General features: G+C 35.1%; 1 protein-coding gene across 12 annotated transcripts in view; it reads left to right on the top strand.

Moving 5' to 3' along the window:
* The window catches only part of ENAH (ENAH actin regulator), a 155,821-nt gene that overhangs the window by 95,577 nt on the left and 33,498 nt on the right, over nucleotides 1-26,746 (top strand). For 6 of the 12 annotated variants that reach the window (XM_032289411.1, XM_032289408.1, XM_032289402.1 and 3 more), the window contains exons 3-6: nucleotides 465-642; nucleotides 18,546-18,602; nucleotides 22,995-23,006; nucleotides 23,414-23,498. In XM_032289411.1, coding sequence (XP_032145302.1) covers nucleotides 465-642; nucleotides 18,546-18,602; nucleotides 22,995-23,006; nucleotides 23,414-23,498 — 332 coding nt within the window. The remainder of the gene's footprint in view (nucleotides 1-464; nucleotides 643-18,545; nucleotides 18,603-22,994; nucleotides 23,007-23,413; nucleotides 23,499-26,746) is intronic. The other 6 variants (XM_032289414.1, XM_032289413.1, XM_032289409.1 and 3 more) reach the window with 3 other exon arrangements.

Raw genomic sequence — 26,746 nt, 5'->3', positions numbered from 1 at the left:
ATATAAAATCCAAAAACCTACAAAAGTAGTTTATGATGTTAGAAGTGTGGCTAGTACCTTTTGGGAGGTGGGAGAAATTAAGAAGAGGGGCTTCTGGTGTTACTCTTTGATTTCTTAATCAGGGTATTGACTTCATGTGAACATTCACTGAGATACACTCTTAAGTTGTGTATACTTTTTGTAGTTGTGATACTTCAGCAAACAAGTTAAAATATATTTAATGAGGGAAATAGATTTTCTTTTGTTTTGCCGATTTACTGTTTTATGGCAGACCTTTGTTTCAGCAGAAAGCTTAACTTCCATCAGACTGATATATCTGTAGATTGTACCCTAGATAATTGTTCAATGTGTTTGCCAAGGTCTGTTAGGAACACATTTGAATTAATATACACAATCAGGATTTGTTGACATCCTTGATTTTACCAGTTATTGGTTTGACTTTATAAAGAATTTTTGTCTTCTAGGTCGTGATAAATTGTGCCATTCCTAAAGGGTTGAAGTACAATCAAGCTACACAGACCTTCCACCAGTGGCGAGATGCTAGACAGGTGTATGGTCTCAACTTTGGCAGCAAAGAGGATGCCAATGTCTTCGCAAGTGCCATGATGCATGCCTTAGAAGTGTTAAATTCACAGGAAACAGGTAAGGTGCCCATGGTTTACTTGTATTTTCTTTCTTCTTTTTTTTCCAGAGCCAAAGCAAAACTGAAGGTTTACTTGTATTCTTGAACTGAAGTGCCACATATATGTTAAAGCAAATCTTTTTGTTAACTTTTTGATCATGTATATATTTGAAGTAGTTCTTGATCTTTTACTTTCTATAGAAATGTCAACTTTTTATTGATGATAAATGTATAATCTAGAAAGATAATCCTGTGAGTTTACTTCTCTTTAATTCTGTAACCCTTTTATTTGAAGTATTTAGGTGTGTTTCATCCTGCTTTAGAAACTCTTTTGTTGCTCAGAGAAGATGCAGTGGATAGGAATTATGCTTATTTATCATCTTAGTGTAAAGAAGCACACGTTTTCTGAAAGATGTTTTTGAAACCATTACTGAGCCCATGAATTTGAAGTAGGACTAGGTCACCTTCCTAGTAGATGAAAATGTGATTCTTGGTTTTTTAAAGATTTTAGGAGTGCCCTCAGGTGGTACAAGTCATGAATTGCATCTTCTCTGATAGTGCATATTGGTTAGAAAGAGAATGTAGAAATCACTTTTAAAAAGACTCCAATTTTAAAAAACCGTATGTATCAAGGATGAGCTCAGTTTTGTCTTGGTTTGAAAAATAGAAAAATATACCAGTGTGTCGTTATTTCTTTGAAGAGATATATTTTATAATCAGAAAATAACAGGTATAAAAACACAACTATGTTTACTCTTGCCTATATTGTACATTTAGTAATCATTTTAATGATATAAATGTGCTATAAATAAAATTTATATATTTTAAGAGGAAGGAGTTACAGACAGATGAAAGTTTGACACTTTGTTGAAAGTATAGACTATCAAAACCTGTTAAAAATATATGCTTTGCCTTATACTAAAAAGGATTGAGGCATCTAGCTCATGTGTTAGTCTGTTCCAAATATTAATTTCAGAGCAAGAAGACATTTTGGGATCTTGCAGAAACTTTAAGTTGTTATGCCTTTAGATGTTTTATGTCAGATCTTCTTTTGAGGAAATTAATATCAATACATAACTTACACAGAATTTGCATATTTAATCTAGTTGAAAATAAACCACAAGAACTTGTCTTGGTTTATCTCTAAGTCCAGAAAATAGCATGGAAAAGCCTGTACAGTCTTGTTTGTAGGTCATTTTTCTAAGTCTCTATACTTCTTTTGCAGGTATCAGTGTTTTATTAGCATGCTATCGTAGATAAAGAATTGCTGTCATTTACCATAGTTTTACCATAGGGAAGGAGCTAGAATTGTGATTCTTAATATTTTGTTGAATAGGTCAGTTACATGATAAATAATTAAGGGACCAAAGTTTGGAGAGTAGATGTATGTGTATGACATTTGGCTTCATACATCTGTTTTAGAACAAACTAGTATTATTTTTATTTCTAAACTTTCAAAAGAGTATCCATTGATATTAGGAACTAAATGTTACTGATATTAGGAACTTAGGAGCTAAATGTTCCTTTTCTAAAAGTAGTTAAAATTATTCATCTTGTCATTGACTTTTTATTTTTAGCCAAATGGAAAGGATTGCTTCTATCAATGAGTAGTTATATAGTTTGATTTCAAAATGCAAATGCTAATTAATGTTTTTTCTGATATATATATAAATTGTTTTTTTCTTTTGTTTGAGAAGAAGTCTATCTCTGTTGCCCAGGCTGGAGTGTAGTGGTGCAGCCTCTGTTCACTGCAACCTCCACCTCCCAAGTTCAAGTGATTCTCCCTCCTCAGCCTCCCAAGTAGCTGGGATTGCAGGTGCTCACCACCATGCTTGGCTAAATTTTGTATTTTTAGTGGAGATGGTGTTTCACCATATTGGCCAGACTGGTCTCAAACTTCTGACCTCAAGTGATCTGCCCACCTTGGCCTTCCAAAGTGCTGGGATTACAGATGTGAGCCACTGTGCCCAGCCTTTTTTCTGATCTTTCATCTTTTGAAATTAATGAGTCTTAATGTGGAGAGACTCAATTACATTCTCTATTACAAAGTAATAAGCATTAAGAAACAATGCTCCACATTATAGAAAGTTTGGTAAATAGGCAAATCATTTCACAAGCTACACAAGCATTTTAGTATGGGAAAAAAATAGGATTCTTGTTAGATGATTTTGGTATTTTTTCTCTTCTCAGTCACTATCTCAACCACTCATACTAGGGGCTGAGGAAAGAGAGGTAATGGTGGAAGAAATGGGTCCATCACAGCTGCCTCCTGGTACTGTGGATCAGGTCACTGGCAGGGAAGCTTTTAGTTCTGTAGTTTTTTCATCATGGAAAACAAAGTGTATAGAATGGCAAAGTTCTAAATAGCCTGATTTGTTTAGAAAATGACTGTTTTCTTAAATTATTGTAGTTAAGTACTATTTCTTATTTTTGATGACCTTAATTAGTATGGAAGTAGGAGTGTGGGAGAGAGTAAGATGTTAAGAATCAGGAGTGTTCTTGGGAATAGTTATAATTTCTTATGTAGATTTCCCAGTGTAGAAAAAGTATGTACTCTACCTCAACGTTATATGGGCCACCTCCCCTTTATCTAAACAAACATACCCAATAGTGTTGCCTCTCAGCTTGATCATACCCTGCCAAAAATCTTTGGTTTGGGTTCACAGCCAGTTTGCTGCTGAAATCATCTACTGTCTTTCTTCCAAAACTAAGTTAAAAAGCTTAACTTGCGTGTTTTTTCCCTTTACAAACTATAGCCTGATAAAACTGATGAGAAGCAGAACAAACTTATTGATAAAGCAACTACAAATATTAGTCTTGCCTGTTTCTTAATGTTTTACCGCTTTTTAAAACATTTTTTCATATTAAACATTTCTGTTTGTATTTTTATTTATTAGGTGCTGATATCAATATTATCCACTGTTGTAATTGGCTGATCTTTCTCAGTGACTTCCAGACTTCTAAAAGTTATGAACATTTTTGTGCAAATGAGATGTTTGGTTAGTTCAGTGTATAAAATGGACAAAAAAATATGGAGCTTCTCTGATTAATGTGGGGTTCAGGATGCACAACCACTGAGACACCTCCATGGTTCTCTAGAGCCGAATTCGAAAATTACTAGCTCACATTTTGTGCCAAAACCAATAATCATATAATTTTCCTTTCTTCTTCCATGTCCCCTAAATCCTCAAATATTTAAATTTACAAAAAACAAGTTTTCGGGGGGACTAGTCGTACCAACCTTTACAAGGTGCTCTGTGTGTTTATGTAATATTTCCATTTCTTTAATGAAAATGGTGGGTGGCAGAAATGTTTTCCTTTATTTTGTTTTTAACTTGGTATGCAATTATCTAATATACTGGAAAGTACAGAAGGTGCTAAATACAGTGAGTTATATTTGGAAGTTAAAAAAACACAAATCACATGTTCTAACATTTTTGAAAAAGAGCTGAATTAGTGCTCTTCCTTTTATACCAAATGCTACAGTGTATTTTTTCCTTTCTCCATGGAAATGGATTCAGTTTTAAATGCATGTATTACCTAAAGTGATATTTTTGATTTCTCTATTATTTATCCAGTACATTAATAGATTTTTGTAGGTAATAGTTACGGATTATATAAACTACAAAGTTAATTTTTGCAATGATTGGTGGAGGCAAAATTGCTCAACTGTTTTATTTTGTAAAAGGTTTAAATCATTTAAAAATAGGAAATAATTGTTTAAATCCATTAAAATATAAGAAAATAACCAGTAAGATTATCCCACTGCTTTTGTTCTACTTAAGATGAAGCATGCCTTTTTAAAAAGAACACCCCAAAATAAATATTTTACCATTATCTAAAAGACTACTTTTGCTGGATTTTATTTTTTAATCTATTTAACATGAGAACATAGTCAAAAGTCATTCCTTCCTTCGGGTTGAAATTTTCTTCAGGTTTTATAATAAGTACTGAGATTCCGTTTTTTATTATAATTTGGCCTGGCATACCTTCCAATATGAGCATTTGTATGAGTTTTATTACAGCATTAAAAAATCTATGATATGTTTGGAATGAATTGGATTTTAAAAATCTCAGTTTCTAGAAATACTTTATAGTGACAGTTTTGTTTTTTAGTCTTCCAGATTGCTGATATTAATGCAAACAATATTAAGCTTATATCACAAAAATATTTTCAAATAAACATATTTTTTACAAACCGTGTTAGGCACTGGGAAAATACAAACATGATAAATAAAGCCTGTCCCTTGCCTGATTTCACAGTTGGGCTAGAACTGCTAGAAACAAGGCCAGTAAAATTAGGATACAGCTTGTGAATGTAGTGTGAAGAAAGGCCTTCAGAATAATTCCCAAAGAAAATTCTAGGGTCAGGGAAAGCTTTGAAGAGAAGATGATGTTTCAGCTATGTTTTGAAGAGTGGGGAGGGCTCATCAGTGGTAGAACGTTCTAGATAGGTTTGGAAGCATGAGAGCGTGGAGCAATTGGGAAATAACAAACATGGCATGATGTGGCTTGGACATGAGAATTTATGTGGTGGGGGTCAGGGGCAGGGCATCGCAAGAGAAGGTTGGGAAGGGCCTGGTGCTGAGTATGCATTTTATCATGTAGGTGATGAAGAGTCATTGAAGGAAGCTAAATAAAGGATTGACATGATCAGGTTGGTGCTTTAGAACAAGTGTGATAGATTGGTAAGCATGCAAGTTACAAGCATGCATATCAATTCAGGATACTGTTATGATAATACTGGTGAGAAGGATGAAGTCTGAACTGACAAAGCAGAGAGAGGAGAGGAACAGAATGAAGAGGAGGTGACCAGCTTTCATTTAGTGCTGGCTCTACCTGCCACTGCAGTGTTCTAACTTTCTTCCTTTGTCCTCAAATAGAAATTAAATATTTCTGAGGCAGGAATAATGATTTATTTATTGATCACCTTCCTGTGTGCCCGGTCTTAATCTGGCTTATACATAACCAGTCATCTTTATAACAACTCTACAATGTTGGTGGTATTATCCTTGTTTTAGAAATGAGATTGGTGCTTACAGGTCACCAAGGACCCACAGCTACACAGTGGCATTAGAGGCTTTTGTACCTAGATCTTAGAACTTTTCTCTTTGTTAGTAAGATGTAATGGACAGGCCGGGAAGGAGAGAATAGTGTTTTCAAATGATGACCAGGTATGTCATTTTGGGTCCCTGGTAAAGATGGTACTGTTAACCACAGACAGAGTGGAAGAGGAAATACTGTACTGAAGGTAACACATTTGGTTCTGGACATACTGCATTTGGGGTTCTTTATTATTACTTTCATGAAATCTTAAAAATTTGGACCTGGAAAGAATCCCAAAGATAATCTTGGGCAATGTTTTTTAATTTTGACTTTCCAAAACAGCTAATCTTATTGGAGAATTAACATTTTGAAACCTGTAAACCTATCTGTTCATCAGGTATTAAATGAGTAATAGGTTTGGGGATTGGATAGGTGGGGACAATCTTTTCATAGGTCTGCCTGTTCTACTTTATTCTCATACTTACAGTCATCCCCTTTTGTGAATCTACAGCTTTCACGGTAATGTGAGGTTAATGTGTCTGTTGTCACTCCCAATTTCCAATTAGGGAGATTGATGTGGAGAGATGGGACTTCCCCAGATTGTCCATACTAGAAAGGAAGGCACAAAGGGGATTGGGTTTTCCAGCCTTTAGGCCATTTCTTTCTACCGCTGTTTGGCCTTTAATTCAAGATATTCAGAGCATTTTTAAAAAAGCCTTTGAGGGAAGTCGGTTCAGAATGAGAAATTAGGAAAAAGAAAACTTGCATTTACTTTTGGTTTTGTGTTTTTAAGTGAAATGTTTAGGTCTTTATTGTAATTTAGTAGAAATAACTTGAATTTAGAGTCTAACTCTGATTCTGTCTCTTCTTCTGGTGGCAGGTTGCCTTCTCTAAAGCTATTTTCTGATTTATAAAATGTGAATAATGAGAATATCTATGTCAGGATATCATGGGAATTAAACAAGGCAGAGGCATAGTATTAAACTATAAAACGTTATTTTGAATGCTAATGTCCAAAAAAATTGAAAATTATTCTATATGAATTAACTTAGAGAAATAAAAAAAATATTAGAAAGACTTTCAAGTTTTCTCCAACATCTGTTTTAACTGCCTAGTAAAGACGTATCTTTTGGGTGGTTTTTTTTTTTTTCTTTTATAGAAAAATTAATTCATCCATCATTTGAGTGTATCTGTATGCCAGTGGAAATTAGACACAAGTCTTGTCCTCACAGATCTTCTTTCTACTCTTGCAGGGGAGATAAGACACAACCGTAACACAACAAAAGAAATTTGTCTGAGGACAGATAACATACTGTATTGGGTGTGTGGAGGGGATGAACCTTTCTTCTCACTGGAGCAAATGGGGAACACGTTAGTGACAAGCTGACTTTCATGGCTGAATTTTGAAATTTGGACATAATGTATGCATGGGAAGATGAGGAGCAAATGCATATCAGGCCTGAGGAATAGCATACATGTACAAAAATGGAAAGATTGAGATGTGTTTGTAGAGCAGGGAATTGTTTGGCCTGGTAGGAATACATTCAGAAAGGTAGGTGATCAAGAAGGGCCTTTGAGACTTATGGGTGGTAGAGATTTAGTAAGTTTTCAAGCAAGAGTGATAATGTGGGCAAAGCTGTACTCCGGAAAGCTGGCTGTTGTTTGAAAAGGGAGCTATTGGAGGATATAAGTCAAGCACTTAATATCCTGAGTTCCTGAGGGGAGGCAGAAATAGAGAAGAAAATTCAAACAATGATAGAATCAGGTGTAGAAAACCAATATGGTTCTGATTGTACTTCACTTAGGTAACTTTTTCATTAAGGAAGAATTCTGACTATCTATTCTCACATGTTAATAATAGACGTCTCTGGGAGAGTATCATATTTGTTGGAATGCAATGTGTACGATACCTAAAATTATTTCCACTATACGAAGAAAATCAGTACTTTGGAAGAAACAGGTAAAAATGAAAGTGTAGTTCGGCATAAGTTTGAGTTTTACTGCGAGCCTCAGTCCAGGTTTTAGAAAGAAAGGCATGTAGACACAATTCTGGCTTTAAATAGTTCACAGTGTGGCAAAAGAAACTCCATTAATTTCTTATGATTAATGATAAATACAGTTTATTTGGGCAGATTCACTCTAAATGTCAAGTTCAAGGGGGCTAATTACCGTATAAAAGGGTTTCTAGCTGTTGAAAAGGTTGGGAGCTACTGAATTAGGCTCCAGATCCTGTGGCATACCTCTTATACCTCAAAGCCCCAATTTTCAGCCCATCCTTAGCCTTTCTCAACCAAGGTTGTGAGACAGTTAAGCTCTAAGGAAGATTATTTGAATAACTAACGTCGATTCTCCCAAGGACTGTATTTAGCTATTCTTTAGCTACTGTGGATATGTTAGGGCCAGGTTCTCTTGAAAGGATGCTTCTCTTCTGTTCTCTTTCCTTGCCTTCCCTTTATGCTTCTGTTTTCTGATCCCCCATTCGTATACAAGAACAACCTTGAAGTTCTGGGCTAGAATTGGGATCAGAAAATGACTATAGCTTTATCTTCTTTGCATTGATTAGTGCTTGAAATTATATCTAATAATTCATAGTCACTAAAAGGAAAGTTTGAGTGAATATTTGATAGCAGTTAATCCTCTTAAAATTCATAGACCTTAGACGGGGCTAATTCTCTTCTCATTAGGGCCAGGCATGGTGAGTCAAGCCTGTAATCTCAGTGCTTTGGGAAGATCTCTTGAGGCCAGGAGTTTCAGACCAGCCTGGGCAACATAGTGAGATCCTGTCTTTAAATATATGTATTATAAATTAGGTGGGCATGATGGTGTACACCTATAGTCCTAGCTTCTTGGGAGGATGAGGCAGGAGGATCACTTGAGCCTGGGAGTTTGAGGTTACAGTGAGCTATGATTGTGCTACTGCACTCCAGCCTGGGCTACAGTGAGGCTCCATGTCTTTAAAAAAAAAAAAAAAAAAGTTTACATATGTCCTAATCATTAGAGCTAATAAGGCCTACCTTACTATGTACTTGGTGGTTCTCCATGTTTTAATTTTCTCTTGGGCTAAACCCAGTGAAGAATTGGGAGTCTTGAATTTAAAACTCTAATTCAGGGATTCAAAAAGTATGGTCCATGACAATTCTTGAAGATCCGCCTCCGGACTCTTTCAAGGGACCTTCTTCAGTATTCTTCAACCAGAACAGTATGCCACGGTATACTGAGTACAAAGGCAAATGAAATAATCCTACTGTCTGGATTATTATTTAATCTTTAGTATTAAATACCAAAGAGATTAGTAAAAATGTAAATCCACAGCATTCTAATCAACATTTTTTGTCCTGAGAAATACTCTTCATTAAAATGTTATTTATTTTAAATGTAACTGCTTTTTCATTATTATTTTTAAACTGAATTTCTAAAAATTAAAACATGTAATTTTATTATTTATACAGTAAATAATGATAGATATAATGCACATAAAGAAAAGCTCTTTAAGGTCTTTAATAATTGTTAGGAGTATAAGTGGATCCTAGGAATAAGACCTTTTAAAACTACTGTCATAACTTAGCAGAGATAGCTATTGACTGAGAACGGAATTTCTGTATTTATCTTTTCTAGACAGCCTAACAAAGCAAAGAAATCTTAAAGGTTGTCTATCAGATGGGCTTGATTATTTTCATATTTTCTGTCCCTTCAGTGTAGGTAGACATGCCTAGCTTTACCTGTAACAGAGCTCTTTCTTCCTGTATTTTTCCTTTCTGTATTTCATCTTCTTTCCTCCCCCATGAAGACATCATGGAGGGCTGGCAAAAAGCAGGATTTTGCAAGTCACAGAAGTAGCAAAAATTATTCCTAATTCCTGTCATCATCTGTCAACAAAAGGGAAAATGTAGGTCTGACAGCCTTTTTGGATGCTTAATATATTAAAATTGCCCAGCAATTAGCTTTGTAACCACCATCTATTTAATAGCAGTAACTGTTGTTACTGTTTCTAGCTGTGTCTCACTCAGTACATTTGTGATTTTTCATAATTATATATGAATTACATATTCATATGTGTAGATTTATAAATTGTTTATACTAAATTACAATAAATGCATTAACTTCTATGACTTTTAAGTTCTTGTTCACTAACTGGGAAAGCCGCTTTAGCTTGATCATACCTGAAACCTCATTTTTCATGAGCACAGCGTTTACTTATGTTGTGGAACTTAAGTTATCTTGTCCTCCTCCAAGGTGGGAATGCCTAAATGGCTAAAAAGAGGCAGATACTGTTTTTTGATAAATAGGGGTTTCATGTCTTATAGAAAGTTATTTTAGCCTGGAGTTTGTTGTCATACAGACACTATATTGTGTCTACCTTTCATTCCCTTTTCTCTGCGTCCGTGATTCTCTGGCAGTTAGGCACCTTATAATCTATTGTCTGATGCATGTCCAGCTAGTTACTTCAGTTCTTCCAGGCTAATTTTACAATAGCCTTGAACTTTATTCAGTAGTGCTACAATGACCTGAGGATGTCATCTGTGATTATTTGCATGCTTTCCTACATGAGGATAGTAATTCGCATGTAATTACTTTATCTTTATTCATGAATTTTTACCCTTTATTGCTCATAAATTGAAGAAGCATTTTGCAGGATGTTAAACAGTCAAAAATTTTGATAACCTCTGTGTGGAACGTTTTCCTCTTAAAACAAGAACAGAGCGAGGCTTTAACAGTCTGTCTTGTTTTCCATTTATAATAAAAGATGAATTGCAGGAGCCACTTTCACTCTGATGAGACCATTCACAACACATAGCAGCAGCCAAACTTGTTCCACAATTTTTACAGCTTAATCTTGGCTGTGCTTTCATACATCTGGAAGCGTGATGGCGTCCTGTCAGGTTGCCCGTGTGCATCTTTTGGGGCATTGCCTCCGAATTAACAATGGGCATTCCTGGTTTCATAACCTAGGCAAGATAGAAAAATTCTAAGGAGTCTTTTGAAGATGATATTAAATAGCAGTATCTTTGAAGTCAGTTGGTATTTTATATAAGAATATTGTGACATTATTTCATTAATACATAAAAATTCCTAAGAGGTAGATGCTGTTATAATCTAAGAGAAGAAATGCTATAGTTAACTGAAATTATTTGTACTCCTGTTAAGGTACTATATTACATGATAGGAAAGAAACAAAAATGAATAATTCAAAATTGTTGGTCTTAATGGGGCTGTTAATTGTATAGAGAGGGTAAGTCATGGTCAAAGATATTCGCAAGCTGGCATAAGTACCATGAATAGTGCAGAATGGTAGTTAGGAAGCAAGCATAGAATGCTACTCATGTAAAGATACCAAAAATAATTCTTATAAGGTAGCCCTATTTCTGTGAGCTTTTGTAATTTCTGAAATGATTCACATGAGAAAACAAATGACTTCTGTTTTCTGGAAAATTTCAAGAGTATTTGGCTATGACATTGTCATTCATGTAGGAAGAAATACATTTTTTTATTAAGGAGTATATTTTGCAAATACTATTTTTCTCTTTGGTGTGGTAATATCGTAACAAAGAGAATTACTTTACTTTTTTCTCATTCAGAAATAATCACTGGTTTCCCATTGATTTAAAATTTTCCTCAAGCCTTGAAATCACGTGCCCCCACTTTGAAGACCGGATGAATGATATGTGATATGGATGCCGAGGAAATGGGTCTCTAGTCTCTTCTGCAGATAACTTATGGAATTGTCCTTATATTGCTAGAAAGATGGTAGATTAGGTTTTTGGGTAACTATTTTAGTGTGTACCGGATAACCCTGAATGGCTTCTTGTCGATGTTAGAATAAACTACAGATTTTTTTTTTTTTTTTTAAAAAAAAGAGAATCTTGCTCTGTTGCCTAATCTGGAGTGCAGATCATAACTCACTGTAACCTCAAATTCCTGGGCTCAAAGGATCCTCCTGCCTCAACCTCCTAAGTAGCTGTGTCTATAGGTGCATGCCACCACACCCAACTAATTTTTAAATTTTTTCTAGAGATGAGTCCTCACTGCATTGCTCAGGCTGCTCTTTAACTCCTGGCCTCATTGCCTTGCCTCAGTCTCCCATAGTGTTGGGATTACAGGCTTGAGCCACCACTCCTGGCCATCTTTAATTCTATGTAGTAAATCCCATGTGAGACAAACCCAGCTTATTTAATTTTTATGTATTCAACAAAACTATTTTAATCGAATTTTACATATTTTTGAATTTCAAAAAGTAAACATGGAGAGCTTTGTCATTTAAATATTAGCTGTCCTGCGTTGTTTTAGATAAAGGTTGCTTCTTGGTAAGCGGCTTCTTGAAATACCGGAAATATTGTGCAGAGAGAGAAGGGCAAGGGCAATAGGGTTCCCATGGAAAAGGAGACAGCTGTCTTTGTTTAACTAGGACAATCCTGGTTTTTGATGAACCATCCTGAGTGAATATGTATTGAGACAGTCATGACCTAAAAAATGCCTTTGGGTTTTATTTCTCCTGGAAAGTAGTGTGATAGCAGAATAGCCACTGTATGTCTTCTCTTAACCAGTTCTGGTGTTTGGAAAGGGTATTCAGGTCCTGGCTTTGCAGTCCTTCCAAACATTTGGGGTCATGTTGGCGTTATTCATAGTCACTTCATTCTTTATGTCCAATTCTCTTGTTAGAAACTAGAGCTAGGCCAGGCGCAGTGGCTCACTCCTGTAATCTCAGCACTTGAGGAAGCTAAGGTGAAAGGATCACTTGAGGCCAAGAGTTTAAGACCAGCTTGGGCAACATAGTGAAACCTCGTCTCTACGAAAAAATTTAAAAATTAGCTGGATGTGGTGGCTTGCAGCTACTCAAGAGATAGGCGGGAGGGTCATTGAGCCTGGGAGTTTGAGGTTACAGTGAGTTATTATCTCACCACTGCACTCCAGCCTGGGCAATGGAAGTGAGACCCTGTCACAAAACAAACTGGAGAGTTAGAGCTCTGTCCAACAAGAACCACTCTTGTTAACAGAACTATAATTTCCATAGCATTTTGTTTTTCAACTGAAAATAAATTCATTTTTTTCTGATCATAAAGTTATGTACTATTTATAAAAATTTTAGCAGTACAGAAAAGCTTGAAGAAGAAAATAAAAATACTGAAAATTCCACCAATCACTTTTAATACTTTTCAAAATGGAAAAAGCAGTAGGCATTGGGATATTTTTAAACTCTGTGTTATAAACAATTGTGAGATGAAGACCATATGCACAGCATGGCACTTGTTATTTTCCGTAACAGCTTTATTGAGCTTTACTTCACAGATCATACGGTTTATCCATTTAAAGGGTACGATTCAGTGGTTTTAGTATATTCACAGGGTTGCGGAACCTTTGCCACAATTTTAGAACGTTTTTAATCACACAAGAAAGAAACCCTCTACCCTTAAGTCATTGTTTCTTTACCTCCAATTCCTTTATACTTTCAGCATCTGGCAACTATTAATATAAAATATCACTGAAGATTTGCCAGTTCTAGACATTTCATATAAATGGAATCATAAAATATGTGGGGTTTTTTTTGTGTGTGACTGGCTTTCAATTAGTGTAATATTTTCAAGACTTGTACATCTTGTAGCGTTTATCATGCATGGCATTTTGAAAAGCAAATCTTAGTTTAAAAGCATGTATTCATGTATCTAGGCATAGTTTCTAAGTTTTAGTAATTGGCTCTTATTTTAAAGTTGTATGAGTGTGGTGTATAGTGAAAAGTAATGGCTAAATCTTAAGTTTTTAAAGCAAAGAGATTTAAAATCAAAACAAGAAGCCTTCCTGAGATGCTTTCGTTTTTTTTTTGTTTTAAATAAACATTTTAAAACTTGGTAAATTATGTAAAGGAGAACTGTGTAGCAATTTTCAGTGCCAAATTGAATGTAAACAGGGATGAATTCTTGACCAAATTGTGGAACTCTCTGAGGTTTATTCTCTTGGTCCTCTGGCTCAGTTTTCTTACCCAGAATAGCCCTGCCTCCACTGCCTTCATTTTTTTCCCCACCCCTAAGTATGTTAGTTTGCAGTTATCAGAAACTTCATACCTTTGTAGTTCTCTTAATTCTTTTTTTCTCCTATAAAAGTAGGAGAAAACAGTCATGGTCTTTGAAAATCATTTTAAAGTACTTTCATAGAATAAAAACCCCCTTCTTGGTTAAAGGAGATTCAGTTTTTTACATGTGAATAAGAGAGTAAAATTGTATTTCCCTAAAATGATGTGAGATATCCTCTTATCTTGAATGTCCCCACCTTTACCTATGGAATTGGGTGCCTTTATCATTTTCCCCCAAAACGTCAAGCTTTTAGGCTATTCCAGGTCTTTTTTCTCTCTGTTGCTCACTCCCATCCAGAGTGAAAGAAACCAAAACAAACTCTCTTTCTTTCATATTTCTAAAACTTTTCTCCTGAGTCTTTAGCCTGACTCCTCCTATTTCCTAGGAAATTTGATATTACCTAATTTTATATTTATGTTTCTCTCCTTTCAAATCTTTTGAAGTGACTAATCAGCAAAAAAGCATATACAATAAAACTCAAAGTAGGACGTGAGATTCCTAGTGAAGAATAAATTATTTTAGTTTTCTGAGGGCTAATAGTAACTCTAATTGTTAACTGCCAGAAAGCTGTAGTTGGTTGAACAGAGGCATGCCAGTTGACCAAGAGAAAAATATGGAAGTAGAAGGCACATGCATATGTCAAAAAGTCCCTGCAGAGGAAAGATGTTACAGCGTATTTGAGAAATTGAGAGACCAGTGTACCTAGAGCACAGAGAGCAACAGAGGAGGAATTGGATGAGATACACAACAATCACATCGTGGAGGGGCAAGCACTGGATTTGGTATTTAAAAGCAGTGGGCAGCAATTGAAGAGCTTTTACTAAGAGCAATGATTTGATCTGTTAATCATTAAAGTATCACTGGCGACTGTGGGGAAGGGACAGATACCAAGTTTGGAATGGGCAGCTTAATTAGATGATGCTAATGTAATTGTCTAGGTTGGTGGTCTCTCAGTTTTAGAGCTTATCCCCGATACATGTGTGTTCATCATTTATATATATACACTTTGGTGCTGACGTGTTGAATACATTGTAAGACATTAAAAAACAGTAAAAAGGATGAGAAAAATTAATGGTCGCAAGTGCTACTATTTTCTTCCCTGCCCCAACTGATATATGTTAAGCTTCTGGGATACATGTTGCCCATCCTGAGCACTGCTAAACAATAGATCATGGAACAAGAACAGAAGCAATGGAAATAGTTTGGAGAGAGAAATTAGGAGGTTGCGTTAACAGGACTTCAAAATTGCTTAAATTGAAGTAAAAGAAAAGGTAGTAGATTTCTGGTTAAGAGCACTGATTAAAGGGTCGACACTCTAATAGAAGCTAATTGTTTTAGTTAAAGTAACATTCTACCAGAATGTGGCGATTTCTCTGAGCATATACTTAATAATGCCCTTAGTAACAGATGGTGGGAGGGCATTTAATGGGCAAGTCTTGGTCTGTGTTCAGGAGGAGGAAGCAGAGCAGTGAACCTGAGGACACAGGTTACTCTTGCCTTTGGAGGCATTAGGGTATGACAGTATTGGTAAATGATAGGCCCCTCAACTTCTAGTTGCCTTTTGGAGTGTATTTAGCTAGAGGCAGGGCCATTCATTTCACAACTAAAAATAAACCGCTTACGAAACGTGGTGGACTAAGGAAGTTATTAAGACTATTGCCAGTGCAGCCGATTAATTTGTCAGCAAGTTATCAACTGTTAGCAGCCATTTTCACATTGGCTTAGAAGGGAATAAAATGCATTCGAGTCATCAGTTGGGAGAGGATTACAAGACATAAAGGATGGGAAAAAACCCAATCATACATAGCTTTGTCTTAAGGTTGAGTTTAAAAAAAAAAAAAGAGAGAGAGAAGATACTTATGACGGTACATTTTCATGTATGGCTATATATGCACAATGCTCCATTTCCTGAGATATATAAAAGTTTTTTAAATCAAATTTTAAAACAAAATTTGAAATATTTTTGAAAATGTTTCAAAATGCCACTTTAAAAATGCATTGCTTTGAGTAAAATTTACTGTTTGTAATCCTCATGCCTCCTAGCACAGTGCCCTGCAGTGTGGTAACTTCTTTTTAATGCAGCAACTGTACCGCTGCAGTATCTGCTTCCCTTCCATTCTGGATACCTTTGAGCAAACATAAACACATTTGCTTTCACTCTGTCTCTAAAATGTATAGCATAGAACTTTGCAATCAAGAGAGAAGTAACTGGGGGCATTACTGATGGTCCGAAGTGTGAACACCACTAATTCAGATGCTGATGTTGTGGTTACTCACCCACTCAACTGACCAGCTTTCCAGAGAATGCAGATCAGATTCAAGCCAGTCTTTAAGCAAACATTATCTCATTTAATCCTAAGAAACAATGCTGAGATGGGTCATATCCCCATTACCAATTGCCTTGGGGACTAACTGCTAACAGGAGGAACCACTGGTTGTGAAAATCATGAATACAGAGTCTACTATAGTAATTATATATAGTAATAAAATATAGTAATACCAATGAAATCTAAACAGCCTGTCATTTTCCACTCCTTCTAACTTACCCAGTGTTTCTGCATTTCCCTGCTCATACGAAACACCTGATGTTAAAGTATGTTAAAGGCAGGGGTAAGCCTGAAGGATGGCTGTTTGACAACTGCATTAGCGATCAAGGGACAGCTATGCAAAAAATAATAATAATACATATATATGGCTAACTTAAAGAGACATGTCCTTTCATAGGTAAAATGTAAGGTTTGTGTAACATCAGTGCTAGTGTTAAAAACTATGCTGAAAACATCGTATTACCAAATTTACTCAGCCTGTACAATAAGTGTTCTCTCCACTCTGCTTTGCTCCCCTGACTGAATGAAAAGAGTTAATGGCATCAGTATTAAGCAGGAAGTTCTGTTAGGCTTATGCATATGACAGAATGAATAATTTAGTATCTTCAGGAAATGCAAACTGCAGTAGAATTTAAGCAACCTATCAGAATTTAGATCAATATTTTACATGATGGTATGAAGTTAAAGCCAGTGGAAAGAAGATGCTTAAAGATACCAGGTGCAAGAATGTTTATAATAGTTGACACTGTGAGAAAGACTGGGAATTTTGGGTTGAAAATGTTTTGTCTTATGCAGTAATAATGGTTTACCTGCGTTCTGACAATTGTCAGATGACTTTTTGCCAACATGATTGGTAATGGGATGTGGCAGTTTCTTTGCTGTCAGAGAAGAGATAATTTCTCAGGTTTTTCTTGTAAGTTTTAAAAATTGTCCTTATGGTTTTTCTTTTTAAATATGGAATAAAGAAACTGAAGGGTAAAACCTGAAGACTAGGCATGTTTCTTTAATAAAGGTATTATAGAAGTAGCCATTTGCAAACATCGGTAAGACAGATTTTTAAAAAAACAGTTTAAACCTAAAATTATGGAAAATTTTTTAAATTGTTTAAATCTCCTATGGAATGATCTCATTAGCTTGGTAGACATTTTATATGTCTGCCTGTGGTCTTTCTATGTCATTACTGTAAATAAATATTGTGCATGCAGCTTTAATAATAATAATAGATTGGGTGGTTGGAAATACTTAGCAAAGGTGACATTTATCAATCTTATTTTGTTTGCAAATATCTACTGGATGTAATATTTTCAAAGCAAGACTTAATTGGATTATGTTAAATCTAATTTCTAGAAATGAAAAATTCTCATATAAGACATTACCATTTTTAGATTTGTGTTATTTAAATATAAATTGGTTTGTTTCTGATTTTTCTTAAACTTTTAGTTAGCATGAGTTGTATATTTTAAATAATATAGTCTTAGGGGAGATCTAAAACACTGTCTTGTTTGCCTTTATGTGGTCTTTCTTAAGCCCCAGTACATTTTAACCACTAATTGTTTCTTGGTTAATACCAATGGAAAAAGAAAATCTTTCCCATGCTGAAAAGAATTTCTTTAGGATTTTATAGAAAATTATTGATGTAAAGTTTTGGATGTCACTAAAGTAATAGTTAAAAAAAATTTACTTTTGTTTTTCTCATCCCAATTTTGACTGTCACCTTGATTTCAGATAAGCCCTTCCCCTTTTCTTAGATCATCACCTTCTCATTGAGTTTTTCTCCTAAAAAAAATTACTTTATTGATACTTAAGCTAAAATTTAATGTAAATAGCCTAAAGAAATGGCTGTTTGATCTGACCACACAGTTTTAATAAGACATTTTGTCAAATATGCACATATATTGAAAAAAATAGTAAAATGTGGATTGGTAGTAAATAGCTGATTTTTAGCAAACCGTAGATATTCTTATTTTGTATCAATGAATATAAAACTCTTTATTGCAGTGGCCCATTTATAATGGCTTTGGTCTTTTTTCAACTAGTAGGAATGAGTTAATCTTAAGCACTTCCCCTAAATTTTTTTCAGGTTCAGTTCTCCTAAATGAGAGGATAGATCTTGTGAAATTAATGCTAATGGCCATAGATCTTGACTTCCTCTACCTTATCTTCATTGACTTTAAAAAAATATAACCCTAAAATGCTGGTTGCACTCTTGAACCGTATAATTAGGATATAACTAAGTTGTAAGTGCATCATTTGATCTATGGCTGCTTATAGGGTTTTTCCACAAAAAAAGATTGCATAATTTTTTTTAAGAGCCTGTGTTAAAGAGGATGCGTTTTATTGAATTACAGAGCTTCCAGGATGAGGATCTAGATAGGACGTATGTATAAATACATTTTGAACATTTCAAAGCACCTTTTAGTTTATATGAAGTTCTTCAGATGGCCCCGTTGTCCTTCAAAGCTTCTAACACCAAGGTGTCTGTTGCAGCCCAGAGCAAAGTTACTGCTACCCAGGACAGCACTAATTTGCGATGTATTTTCTGTGGTAAGCAACATTATGTTTACATTACTTTTTCAAGCTGTGGTACATGCTACTTGCGCATTTCCATAACTTTTGTTTTCTTAGGCCATAGTCTGGTTTGTGATATTTGGGATATATAGCAAGCTATTGTTTTTATGTTGTGATATTTGTTGTGGTTCATGTAGGTGATTTGGTCAGCTTTGAGTTGGCTTGTTAGTGAGGATTTAGTTAGAATTAGGATCTTAAAACTATTCTTGTCCACCTCTTCCAACACAGATGAGAGGGGTTTTTGTTTGTTTGTACATTTTTTGTTTTTAATTATTTTGTTTGGGAGCAAATTTTTGATTGAGATTTAAGGAAAAAATTTTTGCTCATCTTAATATGATTTGAGGAATGTAAATGTGCCTTATTCAAAGGGAACTTTTGCTTAACTTGAATTAATTTTAGGTGTGCATGTTGTGAGGCCGATGTAAACCAATGCTTGCTTTAATAGGTTGATTTCTGATTGATAGCCTCCTTTGTTCAGTAGGTTAGATATCTGTGGCTTAAGAGTGAATTTAGGCTTATTGAGTGTTTTCTTTCACTCTCACTCTCATACACACGTGTGCACATGTATGTATTGTTTGCATGGACAAACCAGGTATGTCACTTAGCCACTCCAAATTAGAGATAATCAGATACATACCTAAGGATACATATCTGTCTGTAAACACAGATAGATACATATCCTTGTCTAAATTCTTATTTCCATTTGTTTCTGAAATTTTCTGTTTTAAAAACCCAAGTTTCAAAGAGTGACTTTTAATTATTTGAGCTTTGAAAAGAAACCTCATATATGCCTTTTTGACTCATGTGTACCTTGCTAGCCAGATTATTTTATGAAAGTTATTAAATGACATACAGTATAGCTCCAATTTTACATAAAGTGTTAACGCTCTGTGTATGTACTTTATGTGACTCAGAATTTTTAATGTTACTCCTCAATACTAACGATACTGTTTCTTTACCTATGAAGATAATTATTTTAAAATGTATGTATTTTCTGGTTTAGGCAAAGAAGTACATGTTGTAAACTTCTTTTTAAAAAAAGGAAAGAAAAGGCTAATGTCTTTATTAGTCACTTAAAGTTATATTTAGAATTGTTTCAGGTGACACAGTTACAGCAGTGAGCCTAATGTGTGGCTATTCATAAATCCCTCCTCTCCCTCCCAGATCCCACAATTAAACACTGCAGATTAAATGTGTAATCAATAACTTTTTTACCTCATTTTTCTGCCTCCTCCTGGGGGTTCTTCCCGGCTAGCTTTGAACTAGCCGTGAGTGATTATTGATATTTGTGTTATTAGGACTCTCTTTAGCTCATTTTGAAAGCCCACCCAATGTTGTATACCTTTCTACTTAATATGTTGAGGTTTATACGTAGAATAATGGATACTTTACCCAATTGCAGAGAAAAATGTTGATTTGACCTAAGTGAAGGTGAATGTTTAAAGCTGTAGAATAATATGTTAAAAAGCAGATTCCCCCCATTAACTATTACCTTTAATTAACTGTGTGCAAACAATATAATTACAACGTTGCTAAGTTTAAATTTGATCGTATTGTGTATATAATAACACTTACTTGTCTTTAACAGGACTAAAAGACCTGTATTTTTAAATAGTCTGTGGCTAATTGTGAAAATAGATTTGTGAAAATTAAAATGTGACATTAAGTGAAATGTGCTTTAACCAAACTTAATATTGAAGGCAAGATTGAAATGCAATTCCTATTTTAGAGAGTCTCCTGATCCGATTTTCATCATTTATAGGATATTATATCAGTGACACTGCCACATTTCTCTGTTCCAAACAGTAACTCACAAACTTTGCTATATACCTTCTTCTTGTAGTCAGGACAAATTAAGATCAGCCGTTATCTTTGGCTGTGAGAGGAAAAACAAACTCTCAAACAGCTGCTGTTCTTAATGATAACATAGAAGGAGCAAAGCAGGTTCACTAGTTTCTTAACCTTGGTTGTTCTTCCCTCTTTTTCCCTCCCCAAAGGGCTGTTCACCACCACATGATGCTCATAAAATATTGTCATTTGCCCACTGAAATGGTTATGAAAGTACCTGTTTTGCGTTTTATGAGAATACAAATACTTACTTGAGAATGTGACCTGTGTGAAGTAATATTTATATTCCAGAACATACAGTGGCAGCTGACAAACTTGCCTGCTTCGTGTCATGTGGGGTGCCTTTGGTATTACTTACCAATTTTATAGCCCATTAGAATGTTTGACAAAAAGGAAAAATGTAATTGTGTACCTGAAGTTTCTATTTACCTGGAACTTTTAATATTTGTAGTAGGTTTGTATTAATTTTTAAATGCACATAAATTTCAATGTGCTAGTTACTGCAACCTGACGATTTGAAGAAGAAACAAACAGAACAACCAGATTAAATATAGATGTGAAAAAATAACAAGGGGAGTGATTCCCTGCACATGCACAAACCCCTCCCATTTAAAGGATGTCTGGAGAGACCAAAAGCCCATTATCATCACAAAGAACCATGTAGAAACGAATTGTTAAGAATTGTTTTAGAATCAAAATTCTCCCCATTTTAAAAGGATCTTCCTTGAAGCTTTTCTTCTCAGCTGCAGGAATAAACTGTAGAAATTATTTTTGTAATGATGATAACAGCCACAAAATATTACCCACATTTTAAAAAATCTCCTTTCTAAATAGATTTGCTTAGTAAGCTTTTAAAAAGCTTTAAAAAAAAAAATTCCAAAGCAGGTTCTATAAATTGCTAAATTTTTTTTCTCAGCTTTTGTGAGTTATATTAAACTTGTTAGGTTTTTTTTTTAAAAAAAAAAAAAAAAAAAAACTGTTAAATAGGATTGAGTTGAAATTTTGACATTTTTTTGAATTTATATATTTGAATTAAAACCTCTAATCCATTAAAATTACCTTTGATATGTAACACCTATCCTAGGTGTGAATAGTACAATTGCATTCATCTTTGAGGTAGATGCCAAGTCTAATCTGCTGACTGACATTCAGCTGTTTTATTATTTAAGCAGCCTGAGGCTTTCAACTATATATTCAAGTAAACATTGTTTAAAAAAAATAGTTAAACCATAATGGTCTTGTGAGTTGCCCATGCTAAATGCCCACATTTAGTACTTTGGATAAACATAACTTTGGATATATAAAGTACATTCCCCAAATATTTCATGCTACCTCAGATTTATCCCCCCACTTTGTATGTCCCCAGAAGAGAGGTCTTTTCCCTGTAAAGTATTAAACATTAGTGTATAGCCTAATAGGACAGTCTGTTTTTACATCATTATTTTAATTTCTCAAGGAAAGAATTCTATTTACTAGACAGCAATCATGTATTTTCATTTATACAAACATTACGTGTGTATTTAATTTCAAAAGTTTTGGGTTTTATGTTATTAATTACATGGGATTAATATTTTTTATATTTCCTTTATTTGGTTCTCAAAATAGCAGACTCTTAGGAAATCAAATGAAATATATTACTGCACTTGTCATCAGTTTGTCTTTAGAGGACAAATTAAATGATTAATCTAAAAACATTTGTAAAGAGGTGAGGAAAAAAGTTAGTAGGTAAGTTCAGATCAAATTCTGTTTTTCCACACTTGGGATACACCAGTACTGCATTAATTACATCCTAATAAATTTTTACTTTGAGTTGTGAAATCTACTCCACTAGTATAAAATACTTTGCACGATTAGCCCATAGATTACAATAATTTACTTTAGTACATAGAAGCATTTATTTAGTAACTTTTAAATACTAGTTGTCTACAAATCTTTCAAAATATCTGTTAGGAGCATTTGCTGGTACACTAGAACTCACAAATATATATAGTATGTCAATACTCATATATTCTCCAAGAGTGGAAGATAACTACTGTTTCTTTACTTTCATGTTTACTGGATTAGACTTTAAGATTGTTCTACTTTAACCCTAGGTATTATATATTAGGTCCAGTATTTATCTCATTTTGTGACAGATTTAATTTTTATATCCAATGACATTAAGATACCCCATAAGTCAGTGGCATTCTATGTAAGATGCAAAAAATGGGTCTGCATTGTACATGGTATGTGGGAATGGATGGTCATTAGTGTCTCATGACAGAACCATGTTGTATGAATGCAAGTTTTTCTTCTTACCCTAAATGAAAACTTAAAATTACCTGTTACATTAAAAATTCAGTTCAGTAGGTTCATTACTATGTGGAAGTTTAGCAAATGTTTTTTCACCAGTGATGGAAATGCTAGGCCATTAGACAAAAATGGCAGCTTAAATTGGGCAAATTTGATAAATGCTTTAGCATACTTCAGTCTAGTAATAAGGTTCTCATGCTCTCTCTCTCTCCTGTTTTTCATTTCCAGTGTTCTATTTAGGTGAGTTTTTGAATTCTGATTTCTCATTTAAGTTCTCCCTCTCCACTTCATGAATAATTACCCCAAAGAGAATGTCTCATTGTCTTAGAAAATGTCAAGCTTAGGTGCCTATTCAGATGCTCATCAAACACTTGTTTTACTCAAGCTCTTCATATATAAATGTTTATTTTTCCTTATTGTTGATGTTTTCCATTTGTTTCAAGTAAGCCTTCTGGAGATGACAAGAGTATTATGTTGCAATCTTTCATTTGCTCTGTGTTATATAAAGCTTATATTTTATTTTGCTAGACAAAAAGAAGACACGTTTGTAAATATGTGATGGTTTTATGTTATTCTCATGATTTTATCTCCTCTATCCAGCTAGATGTGAAGATAATGTTAATCTGTAATATTTTCTCCCTCTGTAGGGCCAACATTGCCTAGACAAAACTCACAGCTACCTGCCCAAGTTCAGAATGGCCCATCTCAAGAAGAAATGGAAATTCAAAGAAGGTAAATTTGCAAGTTATTTCTTTTACTTTTTCTTTATGCTGCAGAAGACAAACTGAGCATCCTAATGTTTAAAGTAGATTATGTCTTGTCAGCTGTTTAAGAGTCACAGCTTTTATTCTTACATTAGTAAGTTTTGGAACTATCGTTAATAAGTTACCAGATACTTGTTATGCTGGATGTGAGATGTTATAAAATTTCATAACTGCTTTTTTTGTTTTTCTGTAAAAGTTATGGTAGGTTTAAAATATTGTAGATACACTTAACAATTCAAATATTTTTATGGTTCAAGAAGTCTTACTTTGGTAATTATAAAGTATTATGTGACTACTATGGTTTTTACATGACGAATTTAACTAAAACGTTGAAACAATGTGGACTGATTCTATAACACTTTGATCTTTAAATATTACTGTGGGGTTTAGTGGTAGAATACAAAGTTATTCTCTATTGGGCAGCATTCCTCCATGACTGGGAGTTCTCTGAAAGTGGGCAGAGAAAGTAGGCTGACAGGCTAACCTTTGGAATACCAGCATGGGGAGCGGGCAGGCCTCAGAACCGCACAAATGCTGAGCTACTTAAAGTTCCACCGGAAGCCCCAGCTCATCTGAGGCAGCTTGTTCAGTTTCTTGAGAGAACAGTCTTCTGTGGTAAATGCGATTCCATCCGTTGAGCTGGTTTGGGGGAGGACAGCGGGAGGAGCTGGTACAGCTGTTCTTCAGATAGTGTATGTACTTATTAATCAGCTTGATTACTGTGGCACTGCTCATTCCCATTCTCTCTACCTGCTGACCTCAAGTTAGGTCCTTCCCAGGTTCCTCTTCCCATGTCTGCTTTGACCATCTTCAGGATGTGTTCTGGGTTGTAGATGCCTCTGCTGCTCCATTTGTTTATGTCACAGGCATTGTTTATTCTAAGTGCTTAAGTTATATTGAGATGGGTGGGGGGAGCGGAGGGAACAAAAAGCCTTAAACCCATCAGACAATAAACATGACATATAGTAGAAGATGATAAGTGCTTTGGGGAAAAAAATGAAACAGAGTAAAGAGGATTATATGTTTTGGAGAGGCAGAGGGAATTGCTGGTTGTAATTTTATTTTATTTTTCCATCCATTACTTATGAGTCTCACCACTTGTGAGTTTAAATAGATTGGGCAGGTTAGATCTCATTGTGATAAAAAGAAGGAATTAACCAAGCAGATATCTGTGCAAGTGCATTCTATTAAGAGGTCTTAAGGAAAGATGGTGCTTCTGTGTACAAGGGCAAACAAGGAGGCCGTGGAGGCTGGAGTAGAAGAGAGTATTGGGAGATAAGGTCAAAGGTAATGGAGGTCAGATCATGCAGGGCCTTACAGGCTGCTGTGAAGAATTTAACATTTCTTCTGAGAGAAATGAGAACCATTGTACAGTATCAAACATAGGCACGATCTAACTTAAAATTTTAACAGAATCAATCAGGCTGCTCTGTTGAGCCTAGACTATTGAGAGACGATTCGAGGCAGGTGCAGGGTTGGACAGCAGCTCAGCAAGAACCCCAGTTAAGAGGCTATTGCAGTGAAGTAGGCAGGTGATAATGGTGGCTCCCACCAGGTCATAGAAGTGGGTGGTGAGAAGTCAGATCCTTATATGTCTTGGTGGATTGTATGCTGGGGTATGAGGGAAGAAGAGGGGTTGAGGTTTTTAGGCTAAGGTAGTGGGAGGGATAGAGTTGCCATTAACAGTTGGGAAAGACTGCGTAGAGCAGGTCTTGTTAGGGGATGAATGTCAGAGATGAATTTTGAGGCTGTTAGGCTAGGATTTTTACTGGAGATCTAAGTAGAGATGTTGAATACTAGTCTCTAGGAGAGTCTCTAGGAGACTAGGGAAGAATTCTAAACATTCAACTCTTTTCTATCCTATCTGTCTACCAGAAATCTGATGATAAATTTGCCCTTACCAATGACCACCACCTTCATTTTTCTACTTGGTCATGGTTTATTTATATGTATTTTAATGATGTTTCTGGAATTTTAGTAGAATTTTGAGGAAGATTACAGGACTGCTCAATCTAACAACCTGAATAAGAGTTCAGAGACTACTGTCTTGCCATCTCCCTGCTCAGCATTCCTATGGCCACCTCTCCTCATGTCCAGTTTATTTCTTTGGTCTGGCATTTAGGAACTCACCTGTGTTTCTGTTTCGCCACTCATGACTGTCTCTGTGTATACCATACTCATCTTTCCCTCTGTGTTGTGTGTGGCATTCACCTCTTCTGACATGTCCTTCTCATATCCTTTCTACATTGTCATTTTCTGTAGATGCTTGTCCAGGCACACTAATGTTCTTCTTTTCTGAATTCCTGTAACTTAATCACACAGTGTTTTGTATTTTCTTCCTGAATGTTTATTTTACATTTGAGTATTACCTCCACAGTGAACATTGTGGGCTGTTTTGAGATTAGAAACCTCAATAAAATTTCTAATAAAAAGTCAAGAAGTTTCTGGTACTGAATTAATTTGTCTGCAGGTTTTGGGGTATAAGACAGAAATATATGTTTGACCTTTAATGTAGTAATTTTCTTCACTTTTGCCTAATTTTTTTCCCTACTCTAAACCCATGGTTTGTAGGAGGAATTATTGATGTTCAGCTGGTAAATGGCCTTTCAGAGACTTCCCAGGTGCTAGGGAAGGCATTACCTAGGAAGATTGTTGAGTTGATTAAGATAACACACTCTTCTTTTGCTGCCTAGGATTTTCTGTGTTTTTTGGGAGTTGGTGGGAGGTTCATGGAGGAGGTGCTCTTTGAGCTGTGCCTGAAGAAGTAATAAAGTAGGAGTTTCCAGTCATAGAAGGGAAGAGCATTCCAGGAAGAAAGAGTAGGCGTATAAAGGCAAGGAGATGCAAACACGCGTGCAGTGTGAGTACGCTGCTTCTTTTCCCCTCCAGGACCGATGGTACGGTTAGATGAGGTTGTATCTACCTTGTAAGAGCCTTATATATACTATGCTAAGAAATTTCTTTTTAAAACTCTTTTCCTGCATTTGTCATATGCTAAAAAGAGGCATCTTGCTTTTTATCACTTTAGTAAATTTCAAATTATGAGAAAGATACTTGTCATTTTTCTTTGACATATATCCCATACAATCTGTTTTTGCCTATGGTTAAGCCATACTTGGAAAAAGATACTACAAAACTCTAAAATATCTGAATATTTATATAGACACTTAGTACTGGTTTTCACTTTCTCTCAGCTGACAGTAGTGCATGGCTGGA

The sequence above is a fragment of the Sapajus apella genome, unplaced genomic scaffold, assembly GCF_009761245.1.
Source record: "Sapajus apella isolate SASKATOON/1434 unplaced genomic scaffold, GSC_monkey_1.0 scaffold22, whole genome shotgun sequence".
Taxonomy (NCBI): domain Eukaryota; kingdom Metazoa; phylum Chordata; class Mammalia; order Primates; family Cebidae; genus Sapajus; species Sapajus apella.
The sequence above is the reverse complement of the archived record's forward strand: the minus strand, read 5'-3'. Positions and strand labels throughout refer to the sequence as shown.